We start from the raw sequence: 19,485 nt of genomic DNA on the forward strand, positions 1-19,485 counted from the left end.
CTCTCTCAAAAAAATTCTATATTACTACCCCATATGATCGTTTTCTCCAAATATCAGATTTTTCCTGCAACTACAACTTAATTTAAGCCCGAGAGGATTAAGCTTAAGCCAATTAAAAGTTTCTCCAATTAGAACTGTTGTCATAATGAGAGGACTGCTGTATCAGAAAAATATTGATTCCTTCTCGCATTTAAGAAGTAAGACAGAAAATTAAATATAGGTTAAAACTTGTCTTTTTTTTATATGCTCAGGCATGTTTAGAGATTTTGCAAATATTTCTGCTTCGACTGGTTTAGAAGTCTCTAAATTACTGTAAGAACAGAATAATTTGATCAAAATTATTAGTTAAAACAAAAAGCACAGACACATTTGATGAATAGTCAGAAGAATATGTTTAATAAAAATAATTAAACCTCAATTTCCTCTATAGAACTTCATAGAAAGTAATCCAATAAATTACAAATGACTTTAAGACGCATTTTCCTGCACTACAATAATTATTTTGACTACACAGACCACATCTTGCAAGAATTACAACTTTCCAATGAGAAAAAAAATAAAGACAAACTGACCAAGGTGACATTTTACGGTCTTATCAAGCTGAACTGAAAATACAAATCCCATGTTTGCTCATTGTGTCATCCTTTTACAGCAGTAGTGTTTTGTCGTTCCCCTTGCATATTGGTCTCTGTTTACTTCAATCACGCCAAAATATGAATACAAATATTTCTCATTCGGGTCCTTTCCCCTTCCGACTTCTGTTCCAACAAGCCGCAGCTCGCAAATTTACTCCACTGAGGCTTCGCTGAGGGGCGACAATCATTCCATCAGTGGCTTACAGCAGACGGAGCAGCGGCTGGGTGTTTGCATAAGGGCACTACCAGTTAAAACAGAGCAGTGGTGTGAATTTACAAAATGACAGTGGTACGTTTTACTCAGACATAGAAAAATACCATACTGTTGGTAATCATTAGAAAAATGTAAGTTGTATTGAAAGCAAACCATGATGAGGTCTATATAGAGCAGGCATACAAGAAAACCACTTTAAAGCAACATTAGAAAACAGAGGAGTCTTCAGTCTTTGTCTTCAGACCTCGTAATTTTTTTATTTTTATTTTATTTTTTATTTTAGGCCCACTGGAGAGAGAGAGAGAGAGAGAGGTGCTACAGATACTCAGGAATTCAACAGTTTATGCAGGGGCCCCCTTCTCCTTGGAAATATCTAACAGTCAACGGTGTAACAGCAGTCCTAGAGAGCACTGTTGTGCCAGAGAGGATTAAAAAAGGTACTTCGGCTCGAGTGTAGTCCAGTGTTGTATGTGTAACCTGGTTACAGCTCCGAAAATGGACGTGTGCATGGAAAGCTGAAGGAAACACACAAGCATGGCAAGTGAGCGGCTCAATGAGAGGATGAGGTGCAGGATAAGGGCACTTCTACATCTAGCTGAAGCTCAGTTTGTCAGCAAAACAGATTTGTGAACGGTGTGAGATAAACGACACAGAGCTGCAGACTCCCGGCATAATAAACATAGTTTGAAATGATAAAGCCCTTCCTGTAGCAAAGCCCGTCCAGCACTAACTGTAATACTCAACTATGATAAACAATCAAACGCAGTCTTAAACAGGATTGATCCATGTTGTGCTTGTGGCACTTGAACGTTTTTAACACCACAGGCTTTCATGAAACACTTTAAACTTCCTTCAGATGACTGAAGAGGCATGTTTGAAGATAAAGAACACTTGTAATCACAAGTCGAAACCAGTGAAGCTCCTTGAACGCAAAAACATTCGGACTGGAAAAGTTCTGGAAGCAGGAAAGACGGGACAGCGGGAGACGGCGTGATGTCACAGAGGGGATGAGGGAGAGCTGGCTTTAGAGACGCATTCAAACACGGTCCAGGAAAAAAAACGGACAGACATGCATATGTACATCTGCACAGTGGAGCCAAAGGTGAGGTAAAGATGCGGTCAAATACGATGGGATTTATGGAATTCTATCCACAAAACACTTTCAGGACGTCGGGGTCGGGTTTTTTAAGAATTTTTTTTTTGGCACACCGCAGAAACCTAATTCCTGTCAATAGATAACGTCATCTAAGAACTGCACACACACAAAAAAAACATTTGCCTTATTTAAGGATATAAAGTGCACCTTGAAAGGGATGCATCTCTAAAATTTGGATTAATCCTAAACAGAAAACTAACTAATTTCCCCAATCAATGTTTAATCCGGTTCCTAAGATAAATAAAAAGGGTTGAATGCGGGTGGGGGGGGGGCAGTATGTATGAATTATAAACTGGGGGTGGAAACATGGCAGATGAGAGAATCTACAGCTTCAGTGACATTCATTAGCTGCCCAGGTTATTGCTGACATTATCCAACGTTTATCTGCAAAGCCAAAGTGTCAACAAACCTGCAAATGTACTGGCTATTTAACAAGTGAACCCAAGTGTTTGTAAAGTGTCAACCGCCACAACAATCAAAATATATTAATAGTACTGCTCAACGAGCGAGTTGATGTAGTTTTATCTTTTTTTAATAAAATTAATCCTGACATAATTAGCATAATTACAATAATGCCTTTTTTTCTGTTGCAATTGTACATTATCAGCGTTACAAGTTCACAAAGTTCAGAAAGTACCAAAGTCTGACATGCAAACTGTCTCAAAACAAGACTGTACCTTGTGAACAGACATGAACATTTTATTTCAGCTCCTTTAATTCAGTTTTTTTTAGGGTTTTTTTACAGTCTTTTTTTTTTTGTTTGTTTTGTTTTTTTACACAACGTAGTTAGTTCTTATATTTACACGTAAAGAAATCGCAACATAAGTGCTGGAAAATCCATATATATGTGAATAAATGTCTACATTTCTAGGCAATACATAAATAAATTTTTTTATTTTGTGTTCATCGGTTCAGTCCTCGTCACTGGAGTCTGAATCATCGGAGGATGAGGAGGAGCTCCCAGACTCTGATGAAGATGACTCCGCTTTCGCTGAACATTCGGGACCACTGTTTTCTCTCGGTTCTGCAGATTCCTCGTCCTCCTCCTCTTCATCCAAAGCCTCCTCTGGCCCCTCCTCTTCACCCTTTCCTGATGGCTGCCCCGCCTCCGTCGGTAACGACTGGGAGGCTGAAGGAGCGGAAGGAGCAGCGGGTGGAAGGGTTGAAGGGTCGCTGTTTGAGCTCTGTGGCTGTGCGGCAGACACAGGAAGGTTAAGGCCTGGAGTGAGAAGCATCCCTGGGTAAAGCATACTGGAGAGTAATAAGGGGTTAAGAGAAAGTGGGTGACTGGTAGCTGCAGAGGCAGCTGAAGCACTTTGTGTGACGGTGGCAGAGGAAGCAGAGCTGGAAGTGGAGGAAGGAGTCACGTTGGAGCTCTCTGTCCTTTCTCCTTTGGTTTCTGAACTATGAGGCGGGGCATTCGACTGATCCGTAGCTCCACTCGTGTCGGTTCCCTTCGCCCTCTCTTCAGAACCTCCTGCAACTTCCTGAGTCGGTTTTCCAAGCAGGCCGCCCATGTTGAGCAGGTTTGGCAATCCTGCCATGCCAGAAAGCATCATGGGAAACATGGCAGCAAGGTTACTAGCAGCCAGGTTGCTTGCATCGGGCGGCAGCCCCATGAGGCCTGCGGTCAGCTGCAGGGACTGTAAACTTTGGAGGTTTTGCTGGAAGGCCTGCAGACTGCCGAGGTCCATTCCAGAGAGGATGCCGTTGGCCAGCAAAGGGTTCAAACCCAGGGTGGAGGCTGCTGAGCTGGGCGTCGCTGCGGCTGCCGCAGCCTTGGCCAGAGGGTTTTTGGGTCGGCGTCCTCGTCGGCTGACCTCCTCAGGAACGATGGGTCCCGTCAGGATCCGGTCAAACATGCTCTCAGGGAGATAACCCTGGTTTTAAATAACAGACAAGGTTATAAGGTTAACACAGCAAAACTAAGATTCCTTTACTTCAAAATGTATCTAAATACCAACTTTAGAGCAAAATTATATAACAATTTCACTAAAACATAAATAAATACAGAACTCAACGTGGAAAGAGAAAACAACTACTGTTACTCACCGACTGTTTAACCACGTCAGCCCATTCTGGTGGGACCCCATACTCTGGATTTTCCTGAAGGAACCGGCACAGATCCTTCAGAGGAGGAGCAAAAGCTCCACCGATCTAAAGAAGAAAAGCAAACCGCATGAAGCATGAAAAGAGCCAAACTCTAAACACACAGAAAGAAAACCAAGACCAAACGTACTGGGAGAGGAGCTTCATAATTAGACACAAACTCACCTTTCGAGCATTTTTCCTGTTTATGATCTGCACCCTTTCCTCCCCTGTTAGACTGTTCACGTCGATCTTGTTGGGATTCCTGCAGCGGTGCCTCTTCTGCTTCGGTCGTCCATCCTGGAAGTGGAACTGCATCTGCATCTTATTCACCCCCTAGAAAAAAGAAAACAAGCATATTTCAGTAAAATGAAATTCTGAATTTTCAAACAAAAACCAGAGCAGCTGAGAGTGAAGAAAAAAAAAAAAAAGAAACTCACTGGGATAAAAGCTCCTGTATCCGCCACAAAGCCAGGGTGCTCCCTAAGCCACTGGTCTAGATCTTTCCTCATAGGAGCGTCGTCCCCTGCTAGTCGGGTGCCATCTTTAAGGTTGATAACAGGGACCCTGGTGTCTGTGTCTGCAGGGATCTGACTGGAGTTCATTGGTACAGCAGCTCCTGTGATTCCCACCTGACCAATTCCACCCCATCCTGGAGCCACCTGAGCGGGCATAAGAACAGAATGTTTTCATTTAGTCTACCTCCTGTAGTTTAAAAAATGTTTTTTATTATTTATAGAATATTTACAAAGGAGTTAATTAAGTTTTACCGGATCTGAATTAATAGGTGATTTATTCTTGTTCATGAAGAGCAGCTCCATTCCTTCAACATTCTTCCTTCTTCCCCTTCTCTTCTTAACCATGGGCTGACCGTCCACTGCTCCATTCAGCCTCATCTGACCACTAACACCCGGAATAACTGAAGGAGAGACAGCATGGCTGCTGTGAACGTCTGCATGAAAGAACAAATTAAAAGAAGAGTATTGGCAGCTGCTTTAAAAGTTCCGTCTCAACTTGACAGACATGGTTATGTATTTATTGGAAAACGCAGCAGTTACGTTTTCCTTCCGCTAAACTTTCTTCAGTCGCACTGACATGTTGTAGCTTAGAATGACTGCTGGGCATCCTCTACATAATTGCAGAGGCAACAAAGGAGCTTTTCTCAATTTAAAATACTAATATTTTTTTTGTTTATTGGTCTTTTTTTAATGTTTAGGAAGTTTTTGGTTTATGTATGAAAAAACATACATTTGTGTTTTTTAGCACCATTACTAACAGGGGAAAAAAAATAATAATAATATATATTATCTATCTTATATATATATTTTTTCCTGTTTATATATTATAAATTGTATATAAAATCATCTGAAAGTCTCAGTTCAGTAACACTATGCTCTGCTGCCATCTAGTGGCCAAAAGAGGAGTAGAACAGTCTAAGCACTTTAAAATCTTTTTAGGCATATCAGGCTTAAATAAAAAAATAAAAAAGGAAACAACCTACCAGTCTGGAAGCTGCTTTGGGGCTTGGTTATGTCAGCCAGGCCTGTGTCTGAAGCGCTTTGCAGCTCATGGAGCCGGGCCAGATACTGCTGCTGGGCCTGTGGGCCCTCTTCGGCCTCTAGGGGCCTCTTTACCGGTAGGCCCTGTTTCTGAAAGGTCAGCTTTAGTCCGCCCTCCTGCTACAATCACAGACATGAAGGTTAATCAGACTGAGGTTAAAAACATCATGGAATACAAAGAAAATACCTCAAAGGCTCTTATATTATTTTTCTGATTTTGAAAAAATATGTGATCTACTCTTCACAAAACAGGTTACATTGTTTCATTTATTTTGCTTTTAAAAGCTTTTAAAAGTTTAAGATAAAATCTATCAATTTCATGAAAGTTTTTCTCAAACAATGACAGCAAAGACTTTTCAGGGTGTTTTTTTGTTAGTACTTGTGGGACACATGAACACACAGTGGGTGGTGCTGAGCAGGGCAGTGGGTAAAGTCTATTTGGAGTCTGGACTGTGCTTAGAAGTCATGCCAAAGAGTTACAGTAGCTGCTGTCAGCATAAAATGTCCCCATTTAAAGACAACAAGCAGCTTTCTGAAGAAAAAAAACAGAATCAGTTTTATCAAAATGCAACAAGAAAGGATTAAAAGGAAAAATGATTCCTCCTTAGGTTATAGCCATGTTGCCAACAAGCATATTAGAAAAAACATTAAAAAGTCCCCCATTCCAGTCAGATTACAGGCAAGACCCCCTCAGTGCAGAGGGGCATCAAACGGAAGCTTATCATACACTCATGCCTGAATGATTGGTGTTCATATAATCACAGCCTGAGAGCCCAATTCAAACAGAGTGCGTGGGAAAAGACGGGAAGGCTGTTATTAAATTAATCTCTCCTCCTGCCAGGCAGCGCAAACCGCTAATCATCCCCAAAGGAAAGCGGGTCGGAGAGCGCAGAGACATGCTGAACGCAGCAGCTAACAGCGGTCGTGGCAGAGAAGAGGTAGGTAGGGTCCTACAGTTAGGGCTGAAGCGGAGGGATGGGGGCGGAGGGAGGAATTGAGAAATCAGACATACATCATTGAGTTTTACTGAGAACTCCTTGTTTTCTGCAACATGCTTGGTCACCTTTGACCCTTGTGGAGAGGCAGAGGGGTCCTCGCACAGGCTGTTGGCGTTGTCCAGCAGCTTGGTGGTGTAGAAGGAGGCGACCGTGCTGCCGGGCTCATAGACCCGGCGGTGGCCAGGCCACTTGCCCTTAAGCACAGCCTGGCAGATGCTGTCCAGGCGGTTGATTATCACACGGTCCTAGTCGAGGAAACAGAAAAGTTAAAAAACAAATAAGGAAAAATGAGCCCAGGGATCAATTTAGCTCTTCATCATTTTTATTCCCATTAAACAGTGGCCATTTTGTGATGTTAAACTCTTTTAAATGCACTTAAACCATATAGGAAAATTCTAATTAAAAGAGTAAAAAAAAATCAACTGCAACTTAATTAACTGCATATTATTTTCTAAAAACATAATTCTGCCTTTTAGCCCCATTATGGCTATTTGACTTTTGAAACAGAGATTAGAATCAAAGGAAAATAACAGACATAGAAGAGAACATTGAATAGGAAGGCCAGCAGGTGATCAGAATTTGAACTTTCAGCTGAAATGTAAACGTTACTAAGAGCTTAACGAGCTCTAGATATGAAAAGCAAGAGAGGTACAGTATTTACCTTGGGCCAGTACGATGCAGCCAACATGTAGCCTCCTCCCTGGAAAGGATGGGAGGAGCTGTTTGCGACTCCATTCTCAGACATGTGAGAGTCTAGCATTTCGTCCTGGGTGGTGCTCAGAGACGCCACGCTGTCCTCGTCGAAACCTTTAACACTCGCGGTTACAGGCACTGTGAAAACCAGGGGAAGGTTTCCAAAAACATGCCTCTAGGTTTATGACCTCTTAAACCAAACAGGAAGTATTACATCCTTAAACCTTCTGGAACTCACCTTTCTTCTTGGCTTCCTCTCCCTCGCTTTCACTGTCATCAGAAGAGGAAGAGGACGACGATGACGAAGAAGAGCCGGAGGAGCAAGACGATGAGGAGGAGGAAGAGCTTGAGCCAGAGTGCGAGGAGGAGGAAGAGGAGGATGAAGACGATGAAGATGAGCGTGAGGAAGAGCTGGAGGAGGAGCGATCCGAGTCGGACTCGGAGCCTCGCCGGGCCTCCCTGCGGCCCCTCTTGCTCGCCTTCTTGGGTTTCTTTTCTGTGGAGTTGGGCGTTAGCGGTTTGGTTCGCGCCGCCACCATTTGCCTCTCGCTGTCCTTCGCCCCTAAAATCGGCTTTTCCTCCAGGCCAGTGGGAGTCGCTGGCAGCTGAGGGGGGCTCCATCCCTCCCCCTGCCTTTCTTTTACCTCCTCCTCCGAGGCTGGTTCCACTTTTGGAACAAGTCCGCAGGGGTCAGGGTCTCTGTGTTGAGGTGGAGGCAGTGGGGAACCTGGCGGTAAGGAGCTGGGAGCCTGATACTGGGTATGCAGCAGCGGGGTCGCTGTGCGCTGCTGCTGCTGGGCAGCCTTCACCTGGCTGTAGTTGCGTTGGGCTGCCATGAAGCAGAGATCGGGGTCTCTAAGAATGTGATAATCCGTCCGACTGACGCCGTGCTTTGCAGCACCAATCAGCAGGTCACGGTCGTGAGTCCCAGCCTCCCACCACACAGGAAGATCAGAGCTCATCTGGCACAGGGACAGGCGTTCATACAGTAACGGGTGTCTGAGGACTTGTTCCCTGACCTGTCGAAGCAGCTCTACTCTGTACAGGGTACGGGATGCTCGCTCCTCTGTGATTGGCTGGATGGTCAGGGAAGGATCCACTGCCAAATCTGGAACAAGAGGAAATGATGTTTGTTCTACAGATACAACCTTGTAGGCTTATTGGTGCCTACAACTTTAAAGTTACAATATTTGCCTTTCCTGTAATGATTAACCTTATCAGCTGTACCCCTGAGGTGGCAGGACAGCGTGTTTACCAAACAGCTACTGACTACTCTAAAAGCAGACAGTCTGGAACTATTCCCAGCCTCTTTTCTGATTTTAAACAAGAAAATACATGCGTGAATGCAAAAAGCTAGAAATAAGGAAGGTTCTGACCTCCATCTTTGGGTGGCAGGCGGCACACCCTCCTGCACATGGCGGTGAAGGCGCAGAGGTATTTCTGAAGGCTCTCGTCTGTTTTCTTGTGCAACCGAGCCATGGCCCTAAACTTGGTCCAGTCAAACTGCCCGAGGTTTGGGTCAAAAACGACGCCAAAGGTGGAGACCACCCGATAGAAATCAGCTTCTTCTCTCCTGGTCCATCTGCAGGGAGCGCATGTAGATTACAGATAAAAACATAAACAATCACTGCATTTCCAATAACATGAGCATGTTTTGATTGTTTTTTCAGTATTTATCAATCTCCTCAGCTTCTGACCTCTGCTGGCGTTCAATCTTTGCAGCCATTTTAGGGTTAAGCGTGTCTTTAAGTGTGGGGGCCAGTGGGCAGACGGGGGCAGAGAGCATCATGGCCTGCTGGGTCTGAGGGTGGGACTGAGTCTGATGGATGTGGAGGATCTGCCGACTCTTTGTGTAGCGCTGGGAGGCTGTGATCAGTCGCCTCAGTCTGGCTGTGAGCACTGAGGGGGAGGGCCAGTAAGCAGTCTGGCCTTCCGTCAACAGAGGTGCATCTGGAATGAAGTAAAAAATATATGTGGAAACAAGATCCTAATGCTTTGCCCTGCGTAGGAAGGCTTTGCTTGAAATAAATATAAAATACCACGAAGGATTGCAAAGATTTAATACCCACCTCCAGCATTATCAGAGACCACCAAATCTCCAGGGGAGGAGGCGTCATCCTGCAGGACATCAAACACTTTAGATACATCGACTTTAGAGGAAACAAGGAGATTATTATGACTCATCCAAAGTGGATTTATAGAATCAGAAATGGAGCCATTAGGCTCTTTATGGCCTTTACTGACAACCAATTAAACCTCTAAACTGTCAATTCAGATTATTATTATTATTTAATATATAATTATTTTTATATTATAATATAAAAGGACTGAAGGGTCTTTGTTTAGGGTAGTAGCTTTTAAAGCAACAGAAAATAAAGGGTATCGTTGGTCTACCTTTGTGCATTAAAGCATTTGTTCCTAAACTGAATTTTAAATAAAAAAAAAATGTTGGTTTATTTATGTATTCATTCAGAGAAGAATTTACACAGTTTTGCCCAATATTTGAAATATTGAAACCCTTATATTTCATCCGTTTGCCGTTTCCAGCTAACGTTTGAGTCAGCAGAAACAAAATGAAATAAAAATCAGGCTATTTGGCCGGAAATTTGCATACGCTTCCTATGACAGCTTTTAACCCGACCAAAACATCAACACTAATAATCATTGTATTTTAAGAGGGTAACATTTGTGCAAAAACGCTTTATTATAGATCTTAAAGAGAGAAAATGTAAAAATTAAAACCAGATCTCAGGTCAGTTCTTTATTAGCCACTCTTCGAAAGTCTAACTATTTTCTCAAAAAGTTAAATTTTAAGTCCTATTATTGCTGAACGAAGTGAAAAAAATATATATTTTATAATTTTCCCAAAACCTTACTGAACCCTGATGTTAAAGCTAAAGTATGAAGTAAACTGGAATCTTTGGTTACCTTTACACCCCTCCTATCTCCCAGGCTGATTACTGATAAGATGTTGGTTATATCGTATGCCAGCAAGATAAATAAAAAAGTTCATAGCTAAAAAACCACTAAAACTTTTGGTTAAAAATTTCTTAGGGTTTAAAGTCTCTTCATGAAGTTTCGAAAAAAAAAAAAAAAAAACTTAAGTGGTTCCAGTTTACTCCAGTTTAGTGTGGCTCAACACCCCAGCAACCTTCCTTCTCTGTTGGTAAACAGACTAACAGAAGGCTCCTACACTTGAAACAGTTTTTTTTCTTTATTAGTATTGTATACAGGTGGGAACCAATCATGACTGACTGACTAGATAACAGGTATCTCCTTTAGAGCTACAGAAAGCCGCAGGAATACCATGCTGCTTAACAGTAAAGATCAAGCATTATAGATTTAGTTCCTCTTATTATCAACAGGTCCAAAAAAAAAAAAAATGCTGAACACTGAATGAAAAGTTGTAATGTGACTCAAAGATAAATGACTCCCAATGTTCATGGCCAAAATAAGTAAAAGTTCAATTTTATTAAGTTTTCAAAGCTATCATTTGGTCAGAAAAGGAGATATTTTTCCATTAACTGGTTTAGAGAGAATCAACTTGTGTGATGTGTGGCACAGCCAGAGGGGGGCAGTGTTGGGCCCACTGATTCAGGTTTCAAGATGCCCTTCATTTAGAAACTAACCTAAACCTTTTCCCTTTTACTCCAGAGATAAATGGCATATTCTATGGTCACTCTAAGCATTGCTAATCCACACTCCCTAAATAGCTGCTCTTAATAAATAATCAGTGGCCATCTTAACACACAAAAAAACACTTCTAAATAATTTCTATCATAGTGGCCATTTTTTCCAACTTTCTGATTGTAAATTCAATTGGGCTCATTTATATGGCACCAATTCACAACACATCTAATCTCAAGGTGCTTTAAAGAGACAATTTGATGAGATCATACAGGAAACTTAAACACTTTAAGGATAAACTGTCCAAATATTGTGTGTATGATGCTGCTTACGTCTAATAATCATGACACCCATCGTTTCAGAGCCAACTATAAGAGGCTCTGGATAACTTATATCTTTATCTATTAACTAACTTGGCTCTGAGAACAAAGATGACGTCCACTCTAACTATTAAAGGCATGTCAAAAAGATATGTCCTTCATTAGCTGAATCATTACAGTAATAACCACTTCCTATTTCCTCTTATATCTGTTGGCTTACCTCCATCTCATCTTTCAGAAGGGCTGGAGCAGGTTTATACTCTGGATCATCCACATCCCTACAGTCAAAATGCACAGTGCTTTTACCAGTTCACCTTTATACAGCAGAGTACGACAAAAGCAGTCGGGCTCCGGACTCACCCATCCATGAAGTCATTGCTCCTCTGCTCAGCAGCGATGGCCTTCTCATCCGGCCGACCAACGCGGTCTAAGAAGCACAGAGTTGGGTCTGCTCGAATTGTGTTGTACTTCTCATATCCTGGGAGAAGCAGAAAGGCAAACAAAACGGCACATTTAGCAGATGATAATATATGGAAACTTGTGGATAGTGATCAGGAGACACACACAAGCTGTCTGAATTCACACCAAACATTTGGGAGCAAAGATAACTAGGTTAAAAATAGGGACAACAAAACTAAATTTATTCCACTTATCAAGAAGATAAGTTTGCAACTCAAAATAATGTGTCTGGCAATTAATTTCAATAAAATCAAATCAAGTCCCGAGTTCTATAAAAAACACAAATACATTTAAAGACTTTAATTTCCCCCTAAAATAATCTTGTTTTTATTGTACCATGCTTGAAGACTCCAAGTAGAAGACATTTATCGGCGACTGCATCCCACCAAAGGGCTGGGAGCTCCGAGTGGTCCGGGTCCGGCACCCAGATCTTAACCTCACTGTGGAACAAAGAAAGGGAAGAATATGGCTACCAATCTGCATAAAGATGATACACAGGTGCATTTCACTTTAAATACAATCCTTCAGAAATTCCATAAATTCAAGTTTAATCATTTTCAGGACAACCACAATGAAATGGCTCATTCAGATCCCTGTTTTCCCACGAGGGAATGCACAAGAATTTGACCTGTGTGTATTTAAGTTAACGTGGATGTAGCGTTAGCAACATTAGCAGTTAGCTAATGTCTGTTTACCATTGTTTCCTGGTCTCTTACACAAATAGCAACACCACCTGCAGGTAAGAGACAGGAGTGGTGATAGCAAGGCGGGCTAATGTTAGCACCCTGCCAGGACTGATGTCATTACAGAAGGAGGAACAAAGTCTCAGTTTGTGGAGAGCACGTTTTGATGGGCGTTTCTGGTATGAATAACCAGTCCAAAAAAAAAAAAAAAAAACCCAGCCCGTCTCACAGTCTGGATTTTCCAGGAAGTTTAAACTGAAACTCAACACCAACAAACATGTTTTAACATGGAAAAAATAATCTGATTTCTGGTTGATGATAATTACAATATGATCAGAACTCATATATATTCATTACCCACTAACTAAAATACTTAAAGCATTACTTGTGATAGTTTTGAAGGTTTTTTCTGAATCCCACCGCAAAACACATGCAAAAAAAACAATATTTTCAAATACGGATGCTGGCCAAATGAAATGTATGTTTTTATGCCACTGCTCATTGAACAAAGCCATTGATTCAGCTCTTTCTTTAAATTCACAGCATTACAATATTGTGGCACCTAACCTGTTGGTACTCAATATATCTGGTATTGGTAGCTCTGGAACTGCTAACATGGAATCAGCTCTTTGATTCTTTTCTCTTCCTCCAGATGATGACAATGTGACAGCCAAAAATGAAGCCAAATTAATTTACATTTGAAGTAAACTCCCTCCAAGTCATGATGCTAACTATCACACTATTCCCACTTTCCACTTAAGTTTGCAATTGTTGACTTGAAATCAGCATTGTTTGAAGCTCTAGTTAAGGATTAAGGATGGACCTTTCCGGCTTCTCCTTCATAACTGATAAAATACTAACTGAACTTAACTTATGTAGCATGTTTTCAAGTCCAAGTTTAAAGTGTTTTACACTACATTCAGTCATTTATCCATTCCTGCACTGATGGTGGTTTGCTACATGGCAGCCACAGCTACTTTGGGGCAGAATGACAAAAGTGGAGTTGGCATAAAATTGGGCAAAAACACAAACAAAGATAGAGCAGAGGTTAAAACCAGCAACCAATCAGCAAACGGCTCATATTTAACTAGATTAGAACAATCAGAAAAAAATTCTTTAGTTAAATCTTTCTCTAATGAATATATAGAATTTGTATGACATTCAAATTTGCTGAGATGCACTTTGTCTTTAACCTCCTACTGAATGGAGAAGCTGCATGTAAAATTTCTATAATTTTAAAGGTTTTTACCCATTGCTCCGTTTACTGTAAACACAAAGGATAAACTACTAAGGATAGCTTTAATATAAATTAAACAACATAAAATAAACATGAATTCTTACTGATTTAAGTCATGTGCGTTTTCAAAAAGCCTACTTTAATGTTTAAGGTGTTCTAACCCATTTCACCAGCAGGGTGTGCTGTGCCTCCATTTAATGAATGCTTTGCAAGAGTTTCCTCCTTCAACAAGTTGAAATGATGTCCAAACCCACACATCAATTTAAATGTTCAAAATGTATTTCAAAATTATAAGTATTTCAACCTAGACTTGTTTCCTTTCAGCAGCTCTACATCTACATCTAACTAGACCTTAGCACATCTGGTGCTGAGGTAATTTTCTGCTTATTTTATTTATAAATAGGTTAGATTATTTTTTTCCTCTTTCAGTAAAGGCATAAAATCAACACCAGAGCATTGCTGTAGTTGAGCTCACCTGGAGTCGCCGCCGTCCAGCACCTTCTGGGCCTGACTTCCGATCACCTCTTGTTTCAGGTAGTAGAGCATTCTGACCCGGAGCAGCACCCTGCAGAGAGAAAACGCGGCAGATCACAACAAAGCCCCGTCCATCCACAAACGCTGAGCGAGCAGATCCAGCGCACCCACTCACACGCACAGACACCTGCTAAATACAATGCAAATGAGCTAAATGTGTGACAATCGAGCTGTAATCCAAAGCTTGTTCTGTACGGTCACGGTCCAAACAGTTTTCACTGCTGCACACCCACATTAAAATCAAAAACAATTTTTTTTTTTTTTGTAATATCTGAGGTTGAAACATTACACCCTCTGCTGATCAAGAAAAACATGTAAAACACACAAATATCTGTCAATGCAACATTGAATAACAAAGAGTTTCTGAAATGAGAGTTGTGACATCTTCTCTAACGAGACTCTGAGGACAGAGTAAAACGACAGCACCTCTGCAGTTGTGTCGTGATTGTTCCCTGGAAGGAGAGGAAGGAAGGGAAGTTCGGGCTGACAAGCTGGAGACAGCATGACTCACAGGGGAGACATTAGCTCTATAATGCATGATCGCACATCAGACGTCAGCTTTGGAGTGAAGTAGTGTTAAAGTGGTGGTAGCAGTGGAGCGCCACTCTGCATTAAAAACCAGCAGAGAAGAGTCTTTTTTTTTTTTCTCCATATGCAAAAAAAAAAAAAAATTAAATAACCACTTAAAAATGATTTTAAGGTTCATCTTATGGTCTGCTGGGAAGATGTGAAGCTGTGGTTAGCAGGATGGTGGGAAATCAATGTTAAGTGAAGGTTTTATTATGGAAAAGGTTTTTAAGAGAAAACCTTAAACATTAAAATGGTGTTTTAGCGTTTGAATTTAAAAGATGGAAAAAATATCTTAAGTGACAACTACCCTTTATAAATAAAAAAAAATGCAGGAGTGGAAATAAAAGAAATATATTTTCAGGTTACAGCTTAAATAGTCTGAACACTATTAAAAAAGCATTTTGATTTATTATTTCTAATTTAAACCACTCAGCAAAACCTTCAAAGGTAGTTCTGCTTTAAATAAAAATGAATATTAAACTTCTTGGCCTAAAATGCCTTTTTGCCTGATGGAGGTGACATAGAATAACCTGACTCCGCCAGATGGATTTCCATCTGGAAACCTTCCGTTGAAGTAATTTTGGGAAGGGGCGAAAATACTGGTTAGCTGATTGGCCTATGTTGGTGATAGACGGACCAAATAAACCAATCAGATCAACGAAGCATATGACGTACTAACAGAGCGACGACGAAAACACAACCACAAGCCAGGCTACTCTTGCCGAAACCAGTCGGGAGAAGAGCAAAAACATCTTTTCCTCTGAGAAAAGCCTCCAGAGCAGTGTTTTGCTCTTCTTTCAGGGAAGAAATACTCTGTAATTCCGATAAAACTTGCTCGATAGCCACGCTAACGCTAGTTTCATCGGCTAAAGCCGCCATGTTCTTTAGACTGAACTGTCGCGCTTCTCGTTGCGTCACACCTCAACCCGCCTCAAAGCCAACGCTGATTGGACGTTCGTTTGGTGAACGGCTCCAAATTTTCTTTAACGGAGAGTCTCCAGACTGATCTGCGAGTGAAACCTTGAAAGCTCGCGAGATCAGGATGGTCTCACGAGGCTAGACATAGCAGGACTTAAGTAAGCCTCTAAACCAACAAGGACGAGGTTCTCCAAGCAAAGTTGGGGAGCAGGTATGATGTGAGTGGAGGGTTGGCCAGTGCTCCGCCTTAGAAAAAACAACATGCTAGTTTAAGGTTTCTAACATTTTGTCAGGTTAAACAGACAAATAAACACCCATATCCAGCTAAATCAACCTTCTAGAAACCAGCTTTGTGGTCCATGCTAGGGACAAGCGTTCTCATAACATGATGACGCCACCACCATGTCTCACCAGAGACCCGTTTTGCACGTCTGCTGTGTCTGTGAAATGTTTATGATAACCGTTTTCTTTTATGAAAGGTGCAACAAATCATTTTCCCTGCTGAAAAACTTCCTCCATTTATTCTGTTTATATCAGCAGCTCCTCCTGAGTTCTTACTAACCCAGCCTGTCGGTCCAGGTTGACTGCTTCGCCTGGGTAAGTCTGAGGCTTTGCCGGTACTATTTACAGTTTCAGAAGTAGAACACATGATTACTAGCTGTCTAGTCAACAGATTCTCCCACTTGAGCTGTGGAGGCCTGCTGTGTCTCCAAGGTTACCACAGGCCTCTCAGCTGCCTGTCCCATTTAGGCCACAAATGTCACTTCAGTTGCCATGTGTTGGTGGGTTTGCAGACGTGCCGTCCTTCTGTTTTTGGAGGATGCTCTGTGATATTGTTTTAATAACCCAACTCTTTGTTCCTTGGCTTCCATGATGCAGTTAGCTAACGGATGTTTCCTAACAAACATCTGAGGCTTCCACAGAGCAGCTGTATTTACTGAAATTAAATCACACACAGGTGGACTGCCACATCATGCCCCACGCAGGCCTTTTCTTTTTCATACAGACTGGATTGCATTTTTTCTATCACATAAAATGCCAATAAAAACCCCTGAAGTTTTTCAGCGTTCAAGGTCCAACAGTAGGCCTTGGCAAAATGACGTCAGCAGCATCTCTGTAAGGTCAGATCGCTCCCTCCCTCTTTCAGTGTCGACCAGGAGCAGCTGCCTGTCCTCTGCCTGTCACTGCAGCCCTTCATCAAAATCGCTCTTAAGCCTTTTTTGGTGGGTGGTGTCTGGGAGACAGTTCATCCTGAGAGGCTTCAGAGAAACACTACTCAGCAGGGATGCACCCAAATTAAAGTTCTTAGCTGAAACCGAAAAAATTAGGAAACCGAAGCTAAAAAAACAAAACACAGAAAGAAGTTATGATGTCAAATATTATACGATGTGCACTAATCCTATTAAAAAGCTTATTTTTTTTTTAACTCAAGGCATTTCAATTAAATATTCAATAGCAAAAGTACTAAAACATGTATTTGCGACTGAAATTTTGTTGTGATGTCTTTTACCTTAGGAAAATATTCTTGTGTTTTCAGACACCTCTTACCCAGACAGAGTGGGCATGTTTGGTGTCAGTTTTGGTTTCCATGTTTTATTCTTCTTATATTCAGAGTGGTGATCGGGATGTTTTTTAATTCTATGGCATTTTGTGCCACTTATCTGAGCGCACAGTGAGACTGGTGTGCAGTGCTTAAATTTGTCCCACCTCACTCAAAACCTGTCAGCTAAAAAACTCTGCTGTGCTACCTGTGCTCTGTTGTCTCAGTCCTTTCTTTATGCGCTCCACAACTTTTCTGCGTGCTGGCTGTGCCGTTTCTTTGCAATCTTTTTTCTTTCTTGCTGGCTTTGCTTTTTTTTTACCACATCATTGCAAGTTTTGCCCATGTTGTTTCAGTGTTAAATGTCTATTGGCCCTAAACTGAGAAGGTTTTTTGGCCATTTTCGGTTGAATATTTTTGGTGGCTGAAAATTTTCGGTGCATCTCTTCTACACAGCTGTAGGCAGCCTCTCCAAAGCAAATAAGAAAAGCACCTCTGAAGAGAGGAGCATGCATGAAATCCATCATACTGTAAGACCCTATTTTAACTAGGGGGAAAAAAATCTAAAGGAGTTTCCGCCTTTTTCTAATTATTGAATAATCAGATTAATTAAAAAAGGGGTAAAATGTCTACATACTTCTGTGCTTGATTTGTAACCAATCAGAAATAATTGCTTCTCAAAGTTTTCCTTTGCCGTAAAGGAGTCATGTGCTTCTGCAAACATGCAGCCCTGCTTAGAGCACCGGTGAACCCTTCACCCCCAGACCGCCAGTCACATTCCAGGTCCTCCGACTGAGAATGCACGAGTCAGCAAACTCTGCTGAGCACGTGTCCCCAAATGCCCGGCATGTCACACATCACACAATCATGAGATTCAGCACTACTAGACAAAGAAACAAAGGAGAACTTTCTATGGAAGCTGCAGAGCTCTGCAGCCAGAGCTCAGCGACCAACTGCCTCCATCCCGAAGAGAAGCAACACTTTATTGTGCTCCAACGTCTCAAACCAGCGTTTCAATGAGAGCCAAGCACTCACATCCAGCTTTAAATAAGAGAGATCTATGATGACCATTAGCTGGTCTGAACTTTGATGGGGTTCTTTAGAGCCAGCTGATTCACATGCGATCCACGTCCGTTAATCAATCAGTAGGCTGTCAGCTTCAATAGAAGTTGGAGTGCTTCCTAATTACTGTGGCTTGGCAGTAACCCTGTTAAAATCTGAGCCACATGCAAATTGTATTTTTATTCACTTAGCCTTCATTCTATAAGAAATAAATGAAAAAAATTGCAGTTAAGAGAGAATAATCACCACCTGCTAGTAGCTATAACGGCTTAAAGGCTTTAACATAAAGAGCAAACTATTTTCTTACCACCAAAGGCAGAAAATCTATCCAGCAATATACAGTCAGAATCAGTCATCTACTAGAACATTTACAGAGCATCCAAAGTCATCCAGCGACAAACCAAGATACTTATTTACCCTATGGCAATAACACATGTGGAAGTACATGAGACTGAATAACAACAATGCATTTCTAACAGGGCTGCGTGTATAATGGAATATAGCCAAACACCTACTTGTTGCAGTGGTGTTTCAGATGCTTCTTATAGCCGTCGTCCTGCAGCATGTGCTCAGGGTTGTGCTTCCGGAGCCACTCAGCTTTGTGGATATCAAAAGAACTAGTCTGGGTCTTCATCTTCTTGCCCTTTCTGCCCCGAGGTACTGGGACTGACAGGCCTAGTGGAAAAAAAGAACTATCAGCTTGTGCGGCAATGCTTTGAGAGGTCAAAGGTGTGAATAGTTTTGCTATCAGAGAAGGTAATAAATCCTTGAAGTGAATGGGAAACACTCACCGAGGTGATTCTGCAGCTCCTTGGTGCGCCCGTCTTCAGTGGGAGCTATCAGGTCCCACATGAAGCTCTTTATTTTGTCATCGCCACGGTAATGGACCAGGCAGTAGGCGAGCAGGGCTCTGCAGATGGACTCCACATCCCGCTCGGTCAACTGCTTCTTGAAACGACCGTGGTTAAGGATATCTTTCCAACGACCCCATCTGGAAAGCAATTACGAACCCTTTCAGAATGCATGTCCGTACATTAAAATGCCAAAAAATATTCGACAATAACTTAACACAAATGATCTTGTTTTGAGATTCATCAAATAAAGTGGTCGAATTATTTATTTCTATTGATATTAATATTAGTGCTGTCAATCGATTACATTTTTTTAATCGCGATTAATCGCATCAATGCCT

General features: G+C 41.6%; 1 protein-coding gene across 7 annotated transcripts in view; it reads right to left on the reverse strand.

The window, feature by feature from the left end:
* Window positions 1-2,052: 2,052 nt before the first annotated feature.
* chd9 (chromodomain helicase DNA binding protein 9) overlaps window positions 2,053-19,485 on the reverse strand; it is a 104,978-nt gene continuing 87,545 nt past the window's right edge. For 4 of the 7 annotated variants that reach the window (XM_015382686.1, XM_015382685.1, XM_015382691.1 and 1 more), the window contains 18 exons: window positions 19,085-19,284; window positions 18,809-18,968; window positions 14,145-14,234; window positions 12,086-12,189; window positions 11,651-11,768; window positions 11,511-11,568; window positions 9,413-9,461; window positions 9,041-9,293; window positions 8,720-8,925; window positions 7,582-8,451; window positions 7,312-7,481; window positions 6,665-6,895; window positions 5,595-5,772; window positions 4,864-5,045; window positions 4,534-4,755; window positions 4,280-4,429; window positions 4,058-4,162; window positions 2,053-3,885 (listed from right to left, as the gene is read on the reverse strand). In XM_015382686.1, coding sequence (XP_015238172.1) covers window positions 2,917-3,885; window positions 4,058-4,162; window positions 4,280-4,429; window positions 4,534-4,755; window positions 4,864-5,045; window positions 5,595-5,772; window positions 6,665-6,895; window positions 7,312-7,481; window positions 7,582-8,451; window positions 8,720-8,925; window positions 9,041-9,293; window positions 9,413-9,461; window positions 11,511-11,568; window positions 11,651-11,768; window positions 12,086-12,189; window positions 14,145-14,234; window positions 18,809-18,968; window positions 19,085-19,284 — 4,315 coding nt within the window. In that variant the 3' untranslated portion in view covers window positions 2,053-2,916. The remainder of the gene's footprint in view (window positions 3,886-4,057; window positions 4,163-4,279; window positions 4,430-4,533; window positions 4,756-4,863; window positions 5,046-5,594; window positions 5,773-6,664; window positions 6,896-7,311; window positions 7,482-7,581; window positions 8,452-8,719; window positions 8,926-9,040; window positions 9,294-9,412; window positions 9,462-11,510; window positions 11,569-11,650; window positions 11,769-12,085; window positions 12,190-14,144; window positions 14,235-18,808; window positions 18,969-19,084; window positions 19,285-19,485) is intronic. The other 3 variants (XM_015382689.1, XM_015382688.1, XM_015382687.1) reach the window with 3 other exon arrangements.

The sequence above is a fragment of the Cyprinodon variegatus genome, unplaced genomic scaffold, assembly GCF_000732505.1.
Source record: "Cyprinodon variegatus isolate N-32 unplaced genomic scaffold, C_variegatus-1.0 Scaffold263, whole genome shotgun sequence".
NCBI classification, from domain to species: domain Eukaryota; kingdom Metazoa; phylum Chordata; class Actinopteri; order Cyprinodontiformes; family Cyprinodontidae; genus Cyprinodon; species Cyprinodon variegatus.